The 21,574-nt window shown below is 36.9% G+C and overlaps 1 protein-coding gene across 3 annotated transcripts in view; it reads right to left on the bottom strand.

The window, feature by feature from the left end:
- The window catches only part of ROCK2 (Rho associated coiled-coil containing protein kinase 2), a 653,542-nt gene that overhangs the window by 469,794 nt on the left and 162,174 nt on the right, over window positions 1–21,574 (bottom strand). For all 3 annotated transcript variants that reach the window (XM_053709676.1, XM_053709677.1, XM_053709678.1), the window contains exon 2: window positions 3,774–3,855. In XM_053709676.1, the coding sequence (XP_053565651.1) occupies window positions 3,774–3,855 (82 nt within the window). The remainder of the gene's footprint in view (window positions 1–3,773; window positions 3,856–21,574) is intronic.

Raw genomic sequence — 21,574 nt, 5'->3', positions numbered from 1 at the left:
AGGGAAGAGAACACCCTTAGCCAGAGGTCAACACCCCCCAGTAAGGTACAAAGGCCGCAACAAAGTCACACAATTTCTCTAGAGCTCAAAGGCCCCAAGGGCAAAACTAAGGGAAATGAGAATGAGAACAGAGTCACCCAAAAGAGAGTAGAAAGAAAGGCTAGACTCCATAATCGTTCCAGAGGACCACACCCAAGGGAGAAGAATGCAAAGCATCCTGAACCCAGGCAGAAAAACATCCCCTAAGCAAAAAGCTTGGAAAAAGAGACAACACCTCCCATCGCCCCTGATATGGAGACGACTAACTCCCGAAGGAAGACAGAGCCTCATGGCCTTCACTTCCTAATTAAGCGGCCAAAGCCGCCAGAAAAACTGGATGAAGTCCAAAAAGTCTTAACCAAAAGGAAGAGAACCTCTAAAAGGAACAAGTCCTAAAAGGACACTTCCAAAGAGACCATGAAAGGCAAAACCGTAAGTTGTCTGAAGGACCTAAATCCTCCAAGCCTCCAACCCACAACGGGAAGGAACACTCTAGCTCCCGAAACAATCGGAAACGACTGAGCATGTTGCCGCAGATCTCAACGGAGTCCCGGGCCACTAGACTGAAAGGCGAATGAGGACTGAAGCAATCCGCCATGCCCCTAAGCAACCACGGACCCTTGAGTCTTCTCAGGATGCTAGTTGAAGTTTGTAAAATAAAACAAGTAAACAACACAAAGCATGTTGTGATCACTAGGCGCCCTCACGGAACCAATCGGACATAAAAAAGGTGCGACGTGTCTGAACTAGGCCTCAAAGACAGGATTTGTACCCAGTCAGGACCAGCTTGAATCCAAGGGCCCCAGCACTGTCAAGGCCACATAGAGTCTCCCCCGATAATGGATGGATAAAGAAAAGTCAAGACAGACCTTTGTAAACAGTGTGACCACAAAATCGCGAGTATCAATTCCAGAGCAGAAAGTTCCCGAAGGAAACATTACCCACAACATGAGCTTTAGACCAAATAAAAATCATCCTCACCGGATGAAAAGAAAAGAAGGCAACCCGTAGGTTATCGCCCAGGAAGAATGGACAGACCCGCAGGACCAGCCCAACAGGGGTCCGAGACTTCCAAGCTCAGAACTGGAAAAGGATACACAAATAACAAAGACTATAAGAAGATTACTTCATCCCCTTATGTCTATGCATGAAAGGCGCAACATACCTCCGCCGGGACAAAAGAAAACACCGGCCCCGAAGGTTAACCACCTGAGGCCTCAGGGGCAGTCGCTCCCCCGGAAGGCTGAACTGGACCAGGCGACCCCACGCCTGACGAGCCCCAGTTAACGAAACACAAACAATATCGTAAGCACACTCCCGGGAGGTGCATATGCGCCAAAGATATGGCCATGCGGAACCGTGTCATAAATTCAGGTGGGAACAGGCCACACTCTCTAGAAAGGATAAGTAGCGTTTGGGTTACCTGCATTCGTAGTAAGAGTTGGTGGTAGGGAACTTGTCTTGTGAGAAATAGAATCCCCAGAGGCGGATGGTTCAGTGGGCACCCGATTCCCGATCCCAATTAACAGAGCACTCCAAAACGGCATTCGGAACATAACTGATGGGCATGTATCACCCGGGCCAATTCATATTCTTCGCAAGAAGTAGAGTCTTAATCAGAGACATCCGTCTCTAAGAATCCTCCATAACTGGGACACTGCCACCTCCAGAGAACCAGACATCAGCGGACCAGGATTTCTCCGTCGCCACACGTCAGGAAAGCGGAGTCACAAGGTAAACCATGCAAAAGCGCGCCCGACCGAAAGGCTGCGTCACTAGACATAGGCCGTTATGTTCCAAAATAGCCATGAGCCGAAGCAACACTACACAGTAGCAAACAGAATCACATAAACATGATTATAAACCCCCCTGTTCAATAATCCCCCTCAGGAGATATTAACCCTTGATTCCTAGATCTAAAAAGAAGCCTCACTGAGGCCCTATGTTAAAGTTATCCCCGAAAGGATGTAACCCTCTCGGATTAACAGTTGAAATTACAATACATCCATGAAGAAAGTAAAATGAAATGATCTTGCTGGAATCTACCTCGAGGAAAAGGAACATGGCCCCTTCAAGTGTGACAAATAGTAGCATCGCTTCTGCCATGGACTTGAGAGAAAAAAGCAGGCAGCGAAACTTGTCAATGCTGATTGATTGTGGAGCTGTAGGGATGGTTTCGCAGAAAGACTCTCCCTGCATCTCCGGGCTCTTGCCCATGCTCTCACTGAGAGGCTGACAGGACTACTTAAAACTCCAGTCCCATGCCGAAGAGTACTACCCTCCATAAGAGACTATCGAAAAATTCTGACACTTCTCTGCCAACCTCCTGAGACGAAAAGCAAAGAATGACTGGGGGATGAGGGAAGTGGGAGGAGTATTTAAGCCTTTGGCTGGGGTGTCTTTGCCTTCTCCTGGTGGCCAGGTTCTGAATTCCCAAAAGTAATGAATGCAGCTATGGACTCTTTTCATTTGTGAAGAAAATTAACATTTTAGTGTCTCTCTGACACAACCACCAACTGGGAGCATTATTTTATCTAAATATTCTTCTTTAATATATCCCCATCTATACTGAACATTACTGATAATCAAGTTCTTGTTACACAATAGACATGTAAACATTTACATACAGAAAGAGAAGCGATCTGCATGGAAGAACGACAGCTAAGTGGCTTGTTCTATTACCCGGTTACCACCTAGGAGTAGTTTCTTTTAGCCCAATTGTGCTTTTCACAGAGGAAAACTTTCCTGAATTATATCAGTCTGATCCTCCTAACAAGGTCTGTACAGCTCCGAAATACCAAAGGAGGCCAAAATGATTGTCTGGGGTTGCCATTTCCCTTGATCAGAGGAGAATTGTCTGGTATTTTAGGGCCGGACTGAACTTACTAGGCAGGATCAGACTGATATACTTCAGGAAAGTTTTCCTTTGTAAAAAGAACAATTGGGCTAAAAGAGGCTGCTCATAGACCATACAATAAGCCACTGAGCTGTTGTCCATTCCTGGCAGACTGCTTCTCGTTCTGTATGTATTAAAAATCATCTATTTCAAATGAGAAAATAAAGATGAACGAGCCATTTGTAAACAATTTCATAAACTCCAGTAGGTAAAATGGGAACACATTAAAGAGGAGAACATACAGTATTAGTATACATTGTCCTTCAATCTTGGGATTAAAGTCACCAAATTATTATTTTTCATATATTTGTTTTCTCTGGGGTTTTAATGCAACTGAAATTTAGTGGTAGCCCAAAAGGCCAAGAATAATATGTTTTTGAGTGGTGGCAGCGCATGTTGATTTTAGGGGAGGTGCAAACAGGATTTTGGTGGTTAATGTGGCTTGGCTCTTATGCCTTGGGATAAGGCAGCTGGAGACCCTGTGCTGTTAACCCCTTCATGTCTGCACTGTCCTTTTTGTCACAGCTTGGCAAGTAGCTCTGTTTGTGGCAGAGGCGGATATTTAGCCCTGTCTGTAGTAAATTGGCCGTCGCAGGCAGGTTTAGTTAACCCTGTGTGTTGCAAACTGATGACATTGACTGTGATTAATTAACCCGTACAATAAATACATAATGTGGAACATAACCCATGTTTTAAACTGTCTTCTACACCTCCAAAGTGAATAAAGCATTAGGCTAAACCAGAGAGGAACCTTGAAGCCCTGTGATCTTAAAAGATAGACGTATGAAATAAATTCCCAGTTAAATGTGTGAGCCAAGGCAACGTACAACATACTTACATCTACTTAGAAAATTATCAATGTTCTTGTTTTTCCGTAGTGCAGGGAAATCGAGATCTAGGACCAAGGAATTAAGTCCATCCTGTAAAACACAAAGAGATAGGGAAAAAACATATTTAAATACAAATATAAGCAAAAGGATAACAGAAAACGAACAGAAACATTTCACCAATGTTTATAAAGGAGCGTTTGTAGCTCTAGGGATCCTAGAAAGTATTAAAAAGGAGAGATCTTCTAAAACAAACATTCACAATGTGATCTGGCTCACAAGCATCTCAGTAAGAGAGAGATTAGATTCAATACCACTTAACATATGTTTTATTTACGATAAAAATCTGATTGTCTATTTCCTTAGCAGATATTAAATAGTCCAGTATATGCCTCATATCATTAGCCTCAAGGTGTACAGTTACAAACACAATGTAAAAAAGGAAAAAAAGTTTAGATTCCCAAATATTAAAGGGACACTGAACCAAACAAAATTTCTTTCATAATTCTGATAGAGCATGCAATTTTAAGCAACTTTCTAATTTACACCTATTATCAATTTTTCTTCGTTCTCTTGCTTTCCTTATTTGAAAAACAAGGGCATCTAAGCTATTTTTGGTTCAGAACCATGGAAAGCACTTGTTTATTGGTGGGTGAATTTATCCACCAATCAGGAAGAACAACCCAGTTTGTTCACCAAAAATGGGTTGGCATCTAAACTTACATTCTTGCATTTCAAATAAAGATATCAAGAGAATGAAGACAATTTGATAATAGGAGTCAGTTAGAAAGTTGCTTAAAAATGCATACTCTATCTGAATCACAAAAGAAAAAAATTGGGTTCAGTGTCCCTTTAAAAACTTCAGCTATAAAAACTCTCAGATCCTCTTGCAGCAACAAAAAAATTATAAACAAATGTTTCCAGGGAAGGGTAAAAAAAAAAAACAACGTAAAAAGATTTAATTCAATAACCTTTCTAAAACATGTCAACAAAATGCGATGTCGTTATTAAATGCCAAAGCAATGATGTCATCACATAGCCCAGACATGTCATAACTGTTCTTGCAGCAATACTATTTGCTTTATTTGCGCTGGTTCTGGCCACTCTCCAGGTGTCTAGCAGAGCTAAAGTACATTGTGTCAATTACTTGGACATTCTTTAATCTGGAACAGAAAAAAAAAATCTTATATTTTTCATCCCATAAAATCAATTTTGGATGTTTTTTTGGCCAGAGAATCACAGGAAAAGCCAATTATTTCAAACATCGCTATGTATTTAACACACTGCTTTTTCATTGGTCTAGATACATCATTTTTTTATATTTTGTTTAACACCTTACTGTTAATTGTGCATGAAACAGACACACTGCCTAAAACAATAAGATTACATATGTAAAGCCTTACTATGGCTAGAAGCCACCTCCCTCTATTTAAGGATTTTGTGTGGCCCTCAGCACCCCACAACAGAAAACAAACACCAGTAATAAGCAATTTCTTAATTATAAGGTAATTAAAGGGGCAGTGTACTGTAAAATTGGTTTCCCCTTAATCTGTTTCAAATGACTTGTTATACTTCCAGCAGAGTATAACATGTATTAGAACTTGTTTGTTTATATTTATTTTTGTATATGAAATAGTTGGTTTTATTTGTTGACCCCACAACCCATTAAAATGAGATGGGCTTGCAGGGAAACCAGACCTCCTTAATGTGTCACTTTCTATACACACACAAGCCTCCTTATTTTGTATCTGGCTGTATACCAAAGCACAATACTTAGAGAGAACAAATTAACATTGTATTTCTTCTATCTCCTACCTCTCATTGAAGTGTAATTTATTATGTTAGCTATGTTTACATAGCTTTTCTATAGCCAATACTTAAGCATTGAAATGTTTAGTATAGGTGTGTATATCCCACTCAAAATCATATGCCAAAATAAAGGTAAAGGATCTATTGGTAGACAATTTAAAACACCCCAGCAGGTAAAATGGATAACTGGGAACACATTAAAAGGGGAGACCATTTGTATGGTACACTGTCCTTAATAGCATGTGTATTTGTACCAAGTTTAAAAGTAACATAGTAAAATAGTAGATAAACCTATACAAATCTAAAATACTTACAAAAAGCTCCAGTTAAGATTAAATAACCCAACTAAAAGGTGACTCATTTAATACTAGCAATCATATCCATTAATTTTTTTTATATACAGGAATGTATCCAAACTATTTTTAAATGTATCTAGGGTATTACTACCTCCTTTGGTAATGAGTTCCACAATTTTATTGCTCTTACAGTGAAAAAAACGTTTCTGTTGCAGGAGATTAAATCTCCTTTCCGCCAACCTTAAATTGTGACCTCTTGTCACAAACAATTTTCTTGTAATAAAAAGAGCTTCTGCCATCTTTGTATATGGGCCTTGAATATATTTATATAAAGTAATCATGTCACCTCCCAAGTGTCTTTTTTCTAAGGAAAACAGACCCAGTTTTGCTAGCCTCTACTCATAGGTTAAATTCTCCAATCCCCTTACTAGCTTTATAGCCCTTCTATGAACTTTTTTAAGTTCTGCAATATCTTTTTTTGCAATCGGTCCCCAGAACTGCACTCCATACTCAAGGTGAGGTCTTACCAGGGCTTTATATAGTGACATTATTATGCTTTCCTCCCTTGAACCAATGCCTCTTTTAATACATGCTAGTATCTTATTAGCCTTTGAAGCTGCTGCCTTGCATTGTGCACCCATCTTTAGCTTATTATCTATTACTACTCCCAAATCCCTTTCCTCCTCTGTTTGGCTAAGTCTTGTCCCATTTAAAAAATACGTTACCTGCTTATTTTTACTTCCACTTTACTTGCCCATACTTCTAATTTTTGCAGATCCTTTTTGTAACGAAAGTTCATCCTGCTCTGACCTAATCACCTTACTTAACTTAGTATCATCTGCAAAAATAGAGATGTCGCCATTTAATCCTTGCTCCAAGTCATTTAAGAAAATATTAAAAACAGGGCCCAGTACTGATCCCTGGGGGACTCCACTTATTACCTTTGTCCAATCTGAATATGATCCATTTACTACTACTCGTTGCTCCCTATCTTTTATCCAGTTATTTATCCATGAGCTAACGTTTTCAGCTATTCCCAGTCCCTTAAAGGGACAGTAAAAGTAAAAATTAAACTAAAATGGATTAGAGAGACAATGACATTTTAAACAACTTTATAATTTAATTCTGTTATCAATTATTCTTAGTTCTCTTATTATCATTTGTTAAAGAGTAATCCTAGGTAAGCTCAGGAGCGTGCATGCGTCTCTAATCATCTGGTAGCAGTGTTTGCAACATTGTTTATTGCAATGTTATACAGTTAAAAACACTGCATCCATAGACTGCTGAAGACGTGCACTCTCCTGAGCTTCTATCAGCCTACCTAGCGTTACTCTTAATAAAGGATACCAAGAGAACAAAGTAAATTTGTAATAGAAGTAAATTGGAAAGTTGTTTAAAATCACATGCCCTATCGCAATCATGAAAGTTACGTTTTAACTATACTGTCCATTTAAGTAGTTTATATAATTAAATAATATCCTTCTATAATATTCTGACTATATTGACCACAACTGTAAGTACAAAAAAGCTAAATCAAGCATACCATAATGTGACCCACTGGGACTTTATTTACTTCAAGATACTTAGCACCTTACAGATCCATTATTCTTTCAGTTATTAAAAAAAACACAATGTAAATTTATATTTTGTTGATCGCAATGCAAATAAATAGGTAAAAATGTAACAAATGGTAATGTGTATTGAGAACACCTACTTTGCAGCACTTTATATAAAAAGCTCCACCCTCTCTCTGATATAGACATAACTAGCTATTGAGCTCAGGTAAAGAGGAAATGAACTCTAAACCCCTGCACTTGGGTTAAAGAAACATTACATATACTGTATGTAGCAGAGTTAACCTCGATAAATCAGCATGGAGCAAATAAAGTTCTGAGAATCTGAAACTGCTCAACTCTCAGAAATAAATTACATGAAAAGAGGGCAAAATAATGAAAACGTTTTTGCAAAGTTGTTTCATTATGCACAACTAAAACTTTTTATATAAAAATCTCAAGGTGTTTACTGCTCCAGAAGCATATGCATAGTAAAATCTCTCATTAAAGCTGATAGCAAAAATACTTCTAGAAAACGCAAATACAAAAATACAAGAGAACTGCAAAAATACTTTTGTATCCCTTTAACACAACTTGTTTTGTAGAGGAAATTAGTGAAATTTAAGTTCAACAAGAGTCAAATTAATATTACGTAATGCAAACCTGCTGTTGATCTATTTATTTATATATCAACTCAAGTTAACCGTTTTGTAAAATATTACTGCAGGAGACACAAAATAACCTATATAAATGCAGCACCAATGCATTAAAGGGACATTATAAACTAGATTTTTCTTTGCATAAATGTTTTGTAGATGATCCATTTATATAGCCTATACAGTTTTTTTTAAAATAATAATAATAAAAAAAAAAGTATAGTTTTGCTTATTTTTAAATAACATTGCTCTGATTTTCAGACTCCTAACCAAGACCCAAAGTTTTAGGAGAATACCGAGGTATACCTACTCCAGCTTGCTCCTGTTTGTGTAAAAAGTATTTTCATATGCAGAGAAAGGGGGAGGAGTGTCTGCTTTTTTGCTATAGAACCACTTGCAGGGGGTGTCCCAGCTAACCTTTTTAACAGTGCTAAGCTTCTAAGTAAGTTTTAAAAGGTTTTATACTGGATTTTTAGATCAGTACCTGTGCATATTATTCTTTATAGTAGTGTCTATAACATGCAGTTAAAAGAAAATTGGTGTATACTGTCCCTATAAGTCAAAATAAAGTATATATATTTGTTTTTAAAATAATTTTTTTCTTGATGCCCATATGCATTGTACAGTTATATAAGAAGTTAGAAAACATTTATACAATCAAAAGCAACAAAATGGAAATCAAACACAATCTTGGATAAAATGATGTATTCCAACCATATATAAACACAAGTAACAAACAAAAGAGAGTGTGTAATATATTTAGCAATAACTTTTTTTTTCAATAAAATAAAATTATTATTTTTTTACACATTTGAAAAGAAGCCAAACAAACCGTTATTTCGCAAAAATAATTTCACACTGTTGCCTTTAAAGGGACTTTCTGGTCAGAATGTAAATGCACATAGATGAATGATATATTTGGAATATACATATAGTGTATAGCTTCTAGTAAAAGATATCACTGGTTTAGTGTTATCATTTTTCTCTGCATGTGAAGCATAGCTAGTGATTCTCTGTGCACCAGCATTTTAAATACTGCAACTGCTCAGAGAGCCTGGTTATTACCAGATGATACAAGCACATTAGGCTCTCTTGGCAAATGCAATGTTTAGAATGCTGATGCACGGAGCATACTTAGGTACACTCTTGAAACAGCTATAGCTTTTACAAGAAGCATTTTTGCAAATACATGTATATTGCAAAAAAAGCTTCTATTCAAAACTGAAAATGTATCTGTGTGTATTCTAATTTTAGCCGAAATGTCCCTTTAATGGCTCCAGTAAATAATCACTGCTGACCCAATAATTGCAATTAAATGCAAAGCTATTAAATTCATGTTCTCACAATAAAAGCATCATCAACTGTATGCAGCTGTTTAACCAGAAAAACAAAAGAGGAAGTGTAAAAACCAATAAAATGTATGTTAGGCTGCTGGCTGCCAGCATTTAAATTCATCCTCTTATGATGGACGCTGTGCAGCTCTCTTAACCAATAAGAAAGACCCTTTGAACGGATGACTGGCGTTCTTCACACACAGTTTCCTGTTTGTTCTACCCCTGGATTTGTGCCAACATAAGCACCCATGAAAGCATTAAACAAACAAAAGGTTATCCTGCCAGTCACAGGCGAATGCGGGCCAATCATATATCAGAAGTGAAACACATGAGGACAGAAACAAGCAGTTAATGTAAGGGACAGCAGTAAACAGATAGAAATTTGAAAATAAAATGATTAGTCATGCATAGTAAAACAACTTATTTATTTTGCTCCACTTCCACGTAATTCAGTTCTGAAAAAGTGTTTAAAAGGGACAGTGAAGTCCAAAATAAGCTTTCATGACTCAGATAGGGCATGTAATTTTAAACAACTTTCCAATTTACTTTTATCAGCAATTTTTGCTTTGTTCTCTTGGTATTCTTAGTTGAACGCTAAACCTAGGTTCATATACTAATTTCTTAGACCTTGGAGGCCGCCTCTTATCTTAATACATTTTGACAGTTTTTCACCACTAGAGGGTGTTAGTTCATGTGTGTCATATAGATAATATTGTGCTCACGCACTTGGAGTTACCTAGGAGTCAGCTCTGATTGGCTAAAATGCAAGTCTGTCAAAATAACTGAAATAGGGGGGCAGTTTGCAGAGGCTTAGATAAAAGATAATCACAGAGGTAAAAAGTATATTAATATAACTGTGTTGGTTATACAAAACTAGGGAATGGGCAATAAAGAGATTATCTATCTTTTAAAACAACAATAATTCTGGAGTAGACTGTCCCTTTAATTCTCAAACCTTGAAAAGAAACCAGCAGACTTATCAAGGCCAACTCTGCTACATACTTTTACCCATTTGGCTTTAACAGATAACTGCAAAAAAAAAAAAAAAAACTTTATCCTAGCAATATAACTGTGGTTTGACTTGCCGTCTGCAGACTAAAGCCTGGTTCGCTTCCTCCAAATAAAGAAAATGGTGAGTTGGGTTTGGCAATAAAACTACAAATGAAGCTAGCAAGATGTTAAATTTGCTTTAAACATGTTTAGAATTGGCTGCTGTTATTTAATAGCAAGAAAATATAAATATATTGTAATTACAAGGTGTTTACTGTCCCTTTAAACCAATTTTAAATGGGTGAATAGGCAAAAATCTTTCAATACTGCCCTACACTACGCGGTACACACCGACAGTGGCACAACACGTTATGTAGTGCAGAATGTCCAACAAACATATTTATTGGATACACGTGAGAAAATTGTGTCTAAATTATTTACCCATGTTCTTACAGGTATATCTGATGAGTCTCTCCCTCCTAGGATCAACTCCAACCCTTGACGATAAGACATTTTAATCCCAGAGACAGAACTTTTTTTCCATTTACTACAATGATGATTTTTTTTTTTAGTGAAGACAGTCATCAATCAGTGCACTATCGCTCTGCCGTGCTGCTCCATATTCGACTGTTCTCTTCAAACAGTGCTTCGCTCTAGCTGCATCGTGTTAAGGAAAACAAGTGCAGCCAGAGCACAGGGCTGTTTGAAGATAACAGCCTGATATTAAAGTTAAAGCAGTAACAGTTCCTGTATGTGTCCAGTTCTTTCTGCAGACATGATGCATTTTCTGCGATGACATCTCAGATCACTGCATGTTCTGCCTTGAGGATTTTAACCAAACTGAACTTTTTCAAATGAAAAACACATAATACATCTACATCCGTTTTGTTGAATTTGGTGGTTTGTGTTACTAATTCTGCACCACAATGGTTAAAGCCTTATTTATAGATCCTACAACACCCATCAGCAATTTAATTGGCAGTTGAGGCTGGAAAAAACTAAGCAAGAGAAGATACAGAGTGACCACCAACCATATGATTATTATTGAATAGTAAAGTGTTACCATATTCTGTAGCCACCTTGCAACTTGAGATAGTAAGTATATTATCACAGTCAAAATTTAAAAGCCGGTAGCAAAGTTGTAATATCTATTTACCAAACGCAGAGCAGAAAAAACGCTAAATTTTCAGCCCATTAGGTGCCAGCAATAGTTAACCCCTTATTCGTTATTAACATATGGGCCATTTTCCTGTAATACAAAAAGCAATAAACAACATATTAAGATAATCAACTCTTTCCCAAGCAGACCTATGATCCTACATGTTGCCTCCATGTACACTGACTTACTCATGTGAACTGTGACTGGGAAGAGACAGAAAGAAGAGGGCTGGTCTAGAATGCAATTAGACATGTGACTCAGTTATATATAGAGGGGATGTGGAGAGGCTACAAAGTCCCCTCTCTCACTCTTGACCAGCAAGGTGTCCCAGTAACAGAAGGGAGATGACATCATACTAATGACTCCATTAATCATTGGCCTCAGGTGATTCAAAGTTTAGCTAAGCAGATTAACCCGTCTAAAAATTATCTTGATCCACCAAAAATAATTCTCTATATGATGCTGGGCACAAAATTAAACTACATTTTCCTTCAGAGAAAAAAACATAACAAGCAATTAAGCCAAACATCGCCAAAGGTCATGAAACTGCACGGTGCCAACCCCTTATATAGAGAGTCTTACGTGTGTCTTGGCACACAGCATTTGGCAACCCTTATACTGCTATGCCAGCTAATTAAAGTACTAAAACAGGGGTTTACAAAAAACCTTTTCAAATTTAGGATTTAGAAAGAATAAGGAGCCAGGGAAGTGAACTTGCATATAGATACCTATTGCTAACTAAACCTGCTTTTCTTGCTATTTTTTTTTTTTTTTTGGAATAACAATATAAAACTGTTGTATCTGAAGTGCAAACACAAAATAGAAAGGTGAGTATACCAAAGAATAACTTTCCTAATGTTGTTTTTTCTTTAGTTATAATACTGTGTAACAGATCAAAATCACAAATTAAATATATAATGATAATAGTGTAAAAAATAAATCAAATTAATAAATTAATTAATTAATAAAAAGTGATGACCAATAAAGTTTCTTATATGGAGGATACACTTGTCCCAACAGGTTCTTCTAGCCATCCTCAACATTAAAATGCTCCTTAAAGGGACAGTATACTGTAAAATAGTTTTTCCCTTAATGTGTTTACAATTGCTTTTTTTTACCAACTGCAGAGTAAAAAATGTATGAAAATGAGCTTTTTAAGGTTTATTTCTGTATATTAAAGCTCTGATTTTGTGTTTTGAAGCCACAGCCTAATAAAATGGGTTGAGCTTGTAGGTATAATCAGATCTCATTACTATATCACATTGTGCACATATACCTGCTTCTTTATCTTATATCTGTCCTTAAAACAATCACCAGTACTTTGAGAGAACAATGGAAAATCAACATTTTATTACCTTATCTCTGCTTTATCACACTGGGAGTGTAATTTCTTCTGCTGGTTGTGTTTACAAAGCTTATCTATAGCTGGTACGCGCGGCCACAAACTTTCAGAATAGGTGGGGATACCACATGCTAAATTAACAATTTCAAATGCCAATATAAGGGTAAAGGAGCTACTTGTAAACAATTGAATACACTCCAGCAGGTAAAGTGGATCACTGGGAACAAATTAAAGGGGAGAAAATTTTTGAGTAAACTGTCCCTTTAAAGGGCCATAATACCCAAATGTTTAAACACTTGAAAGTGATGCAGCATAGCTGTAAAAAGCTGACTAGAAAATATCACCTGAACATCTCTATGTAAAAAAGAAAAATATTTTACCTCAAAAGTTCCTCAGTAGCCACCTCCCATTGTAAAGGATTTCTAAGCAGCATTTTAGTATGTCTGTCCTGGGACAGCTGAAAGGATGAGCCTCGTGAACTCTCATATTATTTCACCAATCAGGTAAAGGAAGCTTACTATGAAATCTCATGAGAGTTAAGTCAAATCTCATGAGATCACAGTAAGAGTTCATGACCTCAGCACTGCTGATGCTGATTGGCTGCTGATCATTTCTTCATTTTTTTTTACCTGCAGCTGAGGAAATTGTGAGGTAAAATATCTTCCTTTTTTACATAGAGATGCTCAGGTGATATTTTCCTGTCAGCTTTTTACAGTAATACTGCATCAGTTTCAAGTGATTTAGCATATGAGTATTATGTCCCTTTAAAGTAAAATGATGCAGAAATAGTACAGGTTAATTGATAAATTGGTAGCGCTTTTATCAGATTTACTCATGGGTATATGGGCTTTTACCAAGCTCTATTACTCGCCAACGGTGTTGTAATTAGCTCATAACTAGCCTCATATCCAGAATATTCAGGGCAGCATATTAAAGAGAGACCGAGTAGAAATAGTGCAATCCTGTAGCTTACACTTACGCAAGAAATTTCTTAAGTGTATTTTAGCTTTAAACGAGCTGAATAGTATTATAGCAATCTTATGATTGACCCATTAGCAGCCAAAACATCCGGTAAGGTATTAAAATAGATTAAAAATAACTAACATTTCCTTAAAAGGTAGATCAGTGAACAAACGGTATAGGTAAAAAGTGTTTAAATTGCCCTAATTAGAGGACATAACACTGCCCCAATATTTGAATAAACTAAAAAGTCAACTTGCAATACCTAGGGAAAGTACACTGAATAAGATGCATCTTTCATTAAGAAAAGTCTTTTTTCAGGATATTGTTTATCTTTAGTGTTTAAAAGGGATAGGAAAGTCAAAATTAAACTTGCCTGATTCAGATAGATTATGTAATTTTAAGACACTTTTAAATTCACTTTTATTTTCAAATGTGCTTAGTTCTCTTGGTATCCCTTGTTGAAAAAGAATATGCACATATCCTACACAAGAAGGAGCTAATTGCTGATTGGTGCCTGCAAACATTTGTTTCTTGTGATTGGCTAGTTAACTAGATGTGTTCATCTATCTGCCGGTAGTGCAATGCTGTTCCGTCGGCAAAGGCTAACAAGAGAATTACGCAAATGTGATAACAGAAGTAAATCGGAAAGCTGTTTAAAATTGTATGTTCTATCGAAATCATGAAAGAAAATGTGGGGGTTTCCTTTAATGCTCCATGAAAAGGGAAATATATATATTACACATTTAAACATTTTTTAATGTCTGTAGTGTGTTGTAAATTGAAACCCAGTTTATAATGTAAGTCAATGGGAAATGAGGGAGTTAGATTCCAGGCCCCTCTCAAAATTGTAATAAGTAACACCTAATACATTGTTTTTAAAGCTTTGAAAATAAGGCTTTAAATGCTAAACAGCATTATAAACCTAATTAAATAATCACACAACACAGAATATATAATTAAACTAAGTTAAATGAACAAAAACATTTGCTAATAGAGCGTTATAAACCTAATAAAAAATCACACAACACAGAATTTACTTGCATTTTTCTGCAAACAGTATCTTTTATGCATTCCAATCTAGACTGATTTATAGACAGGAAGATCTTGTTCCTTTAAAAACTGCTCGATAGCTCATGTCTAACTAGCTACACTGATTAATTTCAGCCTGCATGTGTGTATCTTTGCTGCAACACAAGCAGACAGCTCCACCTACTGGCTATTTTAATCAACGCACTGTTTTCTCAATGCTTTTCAATAGCAGTCACATGGAAAAAAAGGTTGTTATTCTGAAACGGCGCAAATTGAACCGGCGTAAACCGAGGGCCACCTATATATATATATATATATATATATATATATTATATTATATATATATATATATTATATATTATATATTATATATTATATATATATACACACATACATATATACACACATACATATATACACACACATATATACAGTGAATATAAAAAGTCTACTCACCCCCGTTAAAATGTCAGGTTTCTGTGATGTAAAAAAATGAGACAAAGATAAATCAATTCAGAACTTTTTCCACCTTTAAGGTGACCCAAAAACTGTACAACTTGATTGAAAAACAAACTTTTAGGTGTAAGGAAGTAAAAATAAAAAAACTAAAATAATATGGTTGCATAAGTGGGGATGTAGCTGTGTTTAGAATTGAGCAATCACATTCAAAATCATGTTAAATAGGAGTCAGTACACACCTGCCATCATTTAAAATGCCTCTGATTAACCCCAAATAAAGTTCAGCTGTTCTAGTAGGTCTTTCCTGACATTTTGTTAGTCGCATCCTACAGCAAAAGCCATGGTCAGCAGAGAGCTTCCAAAGCATCAGAGGGATCTCATTGTTAAAAGGTATCAGTCAGGAGAACGGTACAAAAGAATTTCCAAGGCATTAGATATACCATGGAACACAGTGAAGACAGTCATCTTCAAGTGGAGAAAATATGGCGCAACAGTGACATTACCAAGAACTGGACGTCCCTCCAAAATTGATGAAAAGTCAAGAAGAAAACTGGTCTGGGAGGCTGCCAAGAGGCCTACAGCACCATTAACCCCTTAAGGACCAGCGACGTACCCTGTATGTCACTGGCCTTTTTTTGGGACTTGATTGTTTTATAGCACGGACTTGCCACCAGCGTTGAGACTGCTCTATTCCACAAAGCCTGCTGGAGGGAGGGCATTAATAGCGTGTTCTTGTTAGACTTGTGCTATTATGTCCTGAAAAAACCCTTAACGACCAGTGACATACAGGGTACATTGTGGTCATTAAGGGGTTAAAGGAGCTGCAGGAATATCTGGCAAGTACTGGCTGTGTGGTGCATGTGACAACAATCGCCCGTATTCTTCATATGTCTGGGCTATGGGGTAGAGGGGCAAGACAGAAGCCTTTGCTTACGAAAAAAAACATCCAAGCCCAGCTAAATTTTGCAAACACAAATCTGAAGTCTCCCAAAAGCATGTTTCAAAAGGTGTTCTGGTCTGATGAAACCAAGATTAAACTTTTTGGCCATAATTCCAAAAGATATGTTCGGCGCAAAAACAACACTGCATATAACCAAAAGAACACCATACCCACAGTGAAGCATTTTGGTGGCAGCATCATGCTTTGGGTCTGTTTTTCTTTGGCTGGAACTGGGGCCATAGTCAAGGTAGAGGGAATTATGAACAGTTCCAAATACCAGACAATATTGGCACAAAACCTTCAGGCTTCTGCTAGAAAGCTGAACATGAAGAGGAACTTCATCTTTCAGCGTGACAACGCCCTAGCATACATCCAAATCAACAAAGGAATAGCTTCACCAGAAGAAGATTAAAGTTTTGGAATGGCCCAGCCAAAGCCCAGACCTGAATACGATTGGAAATCTGTGGGGTGATCTGAAGAGGGCTGTGCACAGGAGATGCCCTCGCAATCTGACAGATTTGGAGTGTTTTTGCAAAGAAGAGTGGGCAAATCTTGCAAGTCAAAATGTGCCATGCTGATAGACTCCTACCCAAAAAGACTGAGTGGTGTAATAAAATCAAAGGGTGCTTCAACCAAGTATTAGTTTAAGGGTGTGCACACTTATGCAACCATATTATTTTAGTTTTTTTTTATTTCTACTTCCCTCCACCTAAAAGATTTTAGTTTGTTTTGCAATTGAGTTGTACAGTTTATAGGTCACATTAAATGTGTAAAAAGTTCTGAAATGATTTATCTTTGTCTCATGTTTTTACATCACAGAAACATGACATTTTAACAGGGGTGTGTAGACTTTTTATATCCACTGTATGTATATATATATATATATATATATATATATATATATATATATATATATATATATATATATATATATATGCCACACTATGTGAATCTGCCCTTCATGAGACAACCACCTGAAGGTTCTGTGAAATAAACAATCTTCAGCAAAAACAGGAACCAGACAGGATTTCTTCAAAAACAGGGGTCAAATTTATTGACGTTTCGGGGAGTAAACCTCCCCTTCCTCAGAACATCTGAGGAAGGGGAGATTTAAAAAGTCAACACACCCCTGTTAAAATGTATATATATATATATATATATATATATATATATATATATACACACACACATACATATACAGTATATATATATTTATTTCTGTCATGCCATGCCTCATACAAACTATACAGATGCAACTTTTACATCTGTTTTTTATGTATATACATCATGCACTCACACAATTCTTCACAATTTCCTCACCTTCTATCCATTCTTCTCCCTTGCTTGTTCACCCTCTTGTACTAAATTGCAATTCTCTCCCTCACTCATAAAGTTAGGTTGTTATATTCCAAACTTGAACCCCAGCCCTACTGTTACACAGCTTTGATCTTTCATGCTGTCTTCTGTTGTCATGCACCTTGGTCTAAGAAGAATCTTCATGACTGCTAAACAGCACTGCACAGTCCATCTGTTCAGGCCAGTAAGGGAAAAAATTAAATTGGGAGAATTTCGCCCATGCATAGGGGATTTGCCGCATAAATTTCTGAAGTAATGTAAAATGGATATTTGTGCACCTGCGATAACAAATTTGGTAGAACATTTCTGCTTAATGTTTAAAATACATTTTTTTCATCATGAATTTCATGGTAAGTTTTATTGTACTTACTGTAATTAGCTGCATATCATGGCTTGGTTCCCGGCCTAGCAGTAGTCGCAAAGCTTACTTCTTTACTATTTTCATTCAGTGCTTTTTCAATAAAAATGCTGTTCAGTATTATTGGGGGGTACTTCTATTACTTGAGAAAAGGCGGGATGTTGGGTTTCTGTTAATTAGCTTTAAAGGGGACAACTTTGTTGAGTGCATCTGAGGAGAGTTGACATGGAAATTATTTATTTAGTACAATTTACTTTCTTTTTTTAGGTACATCACTATCCTTACTGAGTTTGTTTTTTCTTTATTCATAAAATACTTAAAATTACAATATGACTGCACTACAAATATAGGTCAATCTGTTCTTATATTGTAACCGTTGTAATGTAACATAAGCATACATGCTCAGATAAAGGTTATGTAATATTTGTGAGTTCGTATTGGTTTGCGATTTTTGTTTTTTTTATATTCTCCAGAACGAGCCAAAAAGCATGGGCACACCTATAGCATTCAGTGAGAGTGTTCTACCTAGCACTTTATTAAATTAAGGACATTATCATAATGGGTTAATAGGCCCTGTTAACCTCACCTGGTTCCCAGCAAGTAGTAGACAGGAGACAGAACCCGCGGAGAGAGCCGGCCAATGTCAGCCGTAAATCCCGCCTTTCACCAAGCTGAACAAATTAAAGGGACACTGAACACAATTTTTTTCTTTTGTATTTCAGAAAGAGCATGCAATTTTAAGCAACATTCTAATTTATTCCTATTATCAATTTTTCTTTATTCTCTTGCTATCATTATTTGAAAAAGAAGGCATCTAAGCTTTTTTTGGTTTCAGTACTCTGGACAGCACTTTTTTATTGGTGGATGAATTTATCCACCAATCAGCAAGGACAACCCAGGTTGTTCACCAAAAGTGGGCCGGCATCTAAACTTACATTCTTGCATTTCAAATAAAGATACCAAGAGAATGAAGAAAATTTGATAATAGGAGTAAATTAGAAAGTTGCTTAAAACTGCATGCTCAATCTGAATCACGAAAGAAAAATTTTGGGTACAGTGTCCCTTTAACCTGTTTAAGCAGAAACAACTTCCGCCTGTCAATAGCATCATCGGCGTCGCAACTGTACTGCCACCCGCGAGTCTATTCTGCTCAAAGCAGGGCGGCCGTTCACCTAATGATTCATTTACAATACATGACATATTGACATTCATTCACAAACAATCAAATTTTCTTCATATGTCATGTTGTAAATTATGCCGTCTGCCTGATGAGCCTGTCAGTCTTCCTCTGCGATGGCGGCACACCTGACGATCTCTCATGGCACACTAGTGTGCCACGGCACAGTGGTTGAAAATCACTGGTGTATATAATTAATTAAGGAGACAAAGTTGCAAACTCTACATAACCTAAGTTTTGATGTCACATGATTTTTGCAACAGAAGCCCTCTGCAGATCATACACTATAAACTGACTAGGAGCTATTTTTTGGTGTCTCTTAAAACTTAAAAGGAAAAAAAACTAGATGATATGTGCATTTGGAGGTTTGGAGTGCCCACCTTCTTCCACATTCAGAGGTATCCAAAACCGCTGAGTGCACATATCTAAAAAAATAAATAAAAAAATACTCTTGTCTTCATGTAGAGATCCCAGCCTTCTTGTAGGGCTGTTAAAGGAAGTAATGGACACTGCACACATGAAATTTCAAAAATGGAATTAAATCCTTTATAAATAATGAATAATACATATGGCAACGATTTCTATTAATCCTAACCCACTGCTTAGTAGTTTTTCTGTTACAACAATGAAACAGACTTTTATATCCCTGTAACATCTGCAAATGACAGTCAACTCCAGTGCAGCAATTAATTACCTACCAATCTAAACCGGAGCACAAGTTGGGGAACCAATCACTAGTAGCATCTACGTGTAGCCAGTAATCACAGTCCTGTGTCCCGTTTAGGAGCAGAAGAGTATTGCTGCTGACTATAACTGTATTTCTAACTTCTTTGTGTGTGTGTTTCTTAAAGCAGCATTGTATGCCTATAACGTATAATAGCATTTTACTATTGCATCTTTATGTTCCTTTAAGTACTATACTGAATAAAAATAAAAAAGTTTTACAAGCATTTAAAACTATACCACTGAAGCCGTTATACAATGCTGCTTGTAGCGACTGGGTAAGGTAGTCTGAGGCATTACAGTACGTCTTCTACTACACACGCTCAAGTGCATTCATTTCGGTTTATTGGTTGTTGGGAAACATTCGCACTTCATAAGCTGCACGCGCATGACATTAGTTGACTAGTATTCCCATTTCACGTTTGGTTACATTCTTTCTGCCACAGACTGGTTCACAGCCAGAACAATCCCTGCCTATAACTGTTCCATTCACTAAAACATTTCCTCAGGCAACTCATTAACACTCCAGGTTTCTCATTAATTCACTTGGAAATACTTACAAGTCAACACTACCTCAGTCTGAGATGTCAAGTAACCCCAGGACAGGAGTAAAAGGTTTCAGCGAATAATTCCTTTTTTATTTGTTTGAACTGTGACACTTGGGCTGTAATTCAAATAAGATAAGAAGTATTACTGTATTTTAACCATTTGGCACCTAGAAAGGGCTGTAACACATTGCATAGCAATGAATTACGGTTCTCTGACATTCAAAGGTGCTCAGGTGCAATGCCACATTTAACATCTAACATTTCAACACCTGGCTTATTTTAAGATATGTTTTGTGATTTTAGGCCTCTATCCAACAAACATAAAATAAAATAAAAACAATGTTTGAACAAGCAATATTTGTGCAAGCAGAGAACGTTAAGTGGAGAAAAACAATGTCAGTGGTCAGATTACAGAGCAAATAATGAACTACAGCTTATTTCAGCCAAAAGTATGGTCTAGCAGCAACATTTTGAAAATTAGGAACAGGCCACCTTCAGATGGCCACAGTAATATGTGCGCAACCAATTCGTCGTTTTCATCTGTGCTGAATTTATGGACGATGCAACAAAAGAATTTGCAGTGGGTCCAAGAGTTCAGAATTCTTTGCCAAATCGCAATCCGCACTGTACGGTTTTCTTTCAGCTTTACACAGAGCAGAAGCAATGGACCGTGTTATGGGTACATGTCAAACATCATTAGAAAAAGCAAACGTCCCTTGGTTCTCTGCACAATGCTTACACGAGAAAACCTTACTCTGCTGCGTGCCAAGCATCAGATCACATTGTTCTGTACTGTCAGGGTATTCAAACTGGGTAGTTACAATATTTCTCCTGAAATGTGTTACTGAACTGTACCAAGTACTATAGGAAGAGCAGTATAGGCAGTGTTTTTCAACCAGTGTGCCGTGGCACACTAGTGTGCCGTGAGAGATCCTCAGGTGTGCCACGGCAGACTGACAACAGTGTGACATATTTTTTAAACTTTGCTTGTTTTTTACTCCCAGTGCAGGGGTAGTTTGTAGGAGGCATGGCATAACAGCACAATACATACAGTATGTGTGTGTTTGTGTGTATGTGTATATATATATATATATGCTGTATTAGGCTACAATGTGTGATT

The sequence above is a fragment of the Bombina bombina genome, chromosome 4, assembly GCF_027579735.1.
Source record: "Bombina bombina isolate aBomBom1 chromosome 4, aBomBom1.pri, whole genome shotgun sequence".
Classification (NCBI taxonomy): Eukaryota; Metazoa; Chordata; class Amphibia; order Anura; family Bombinatoridae; genus Bombina; species Bombina bombina.
Note: the sequence above shows the minus strand (reverse complement) of the source record. Positions and strands in the feature narration are given on the sequence as shown.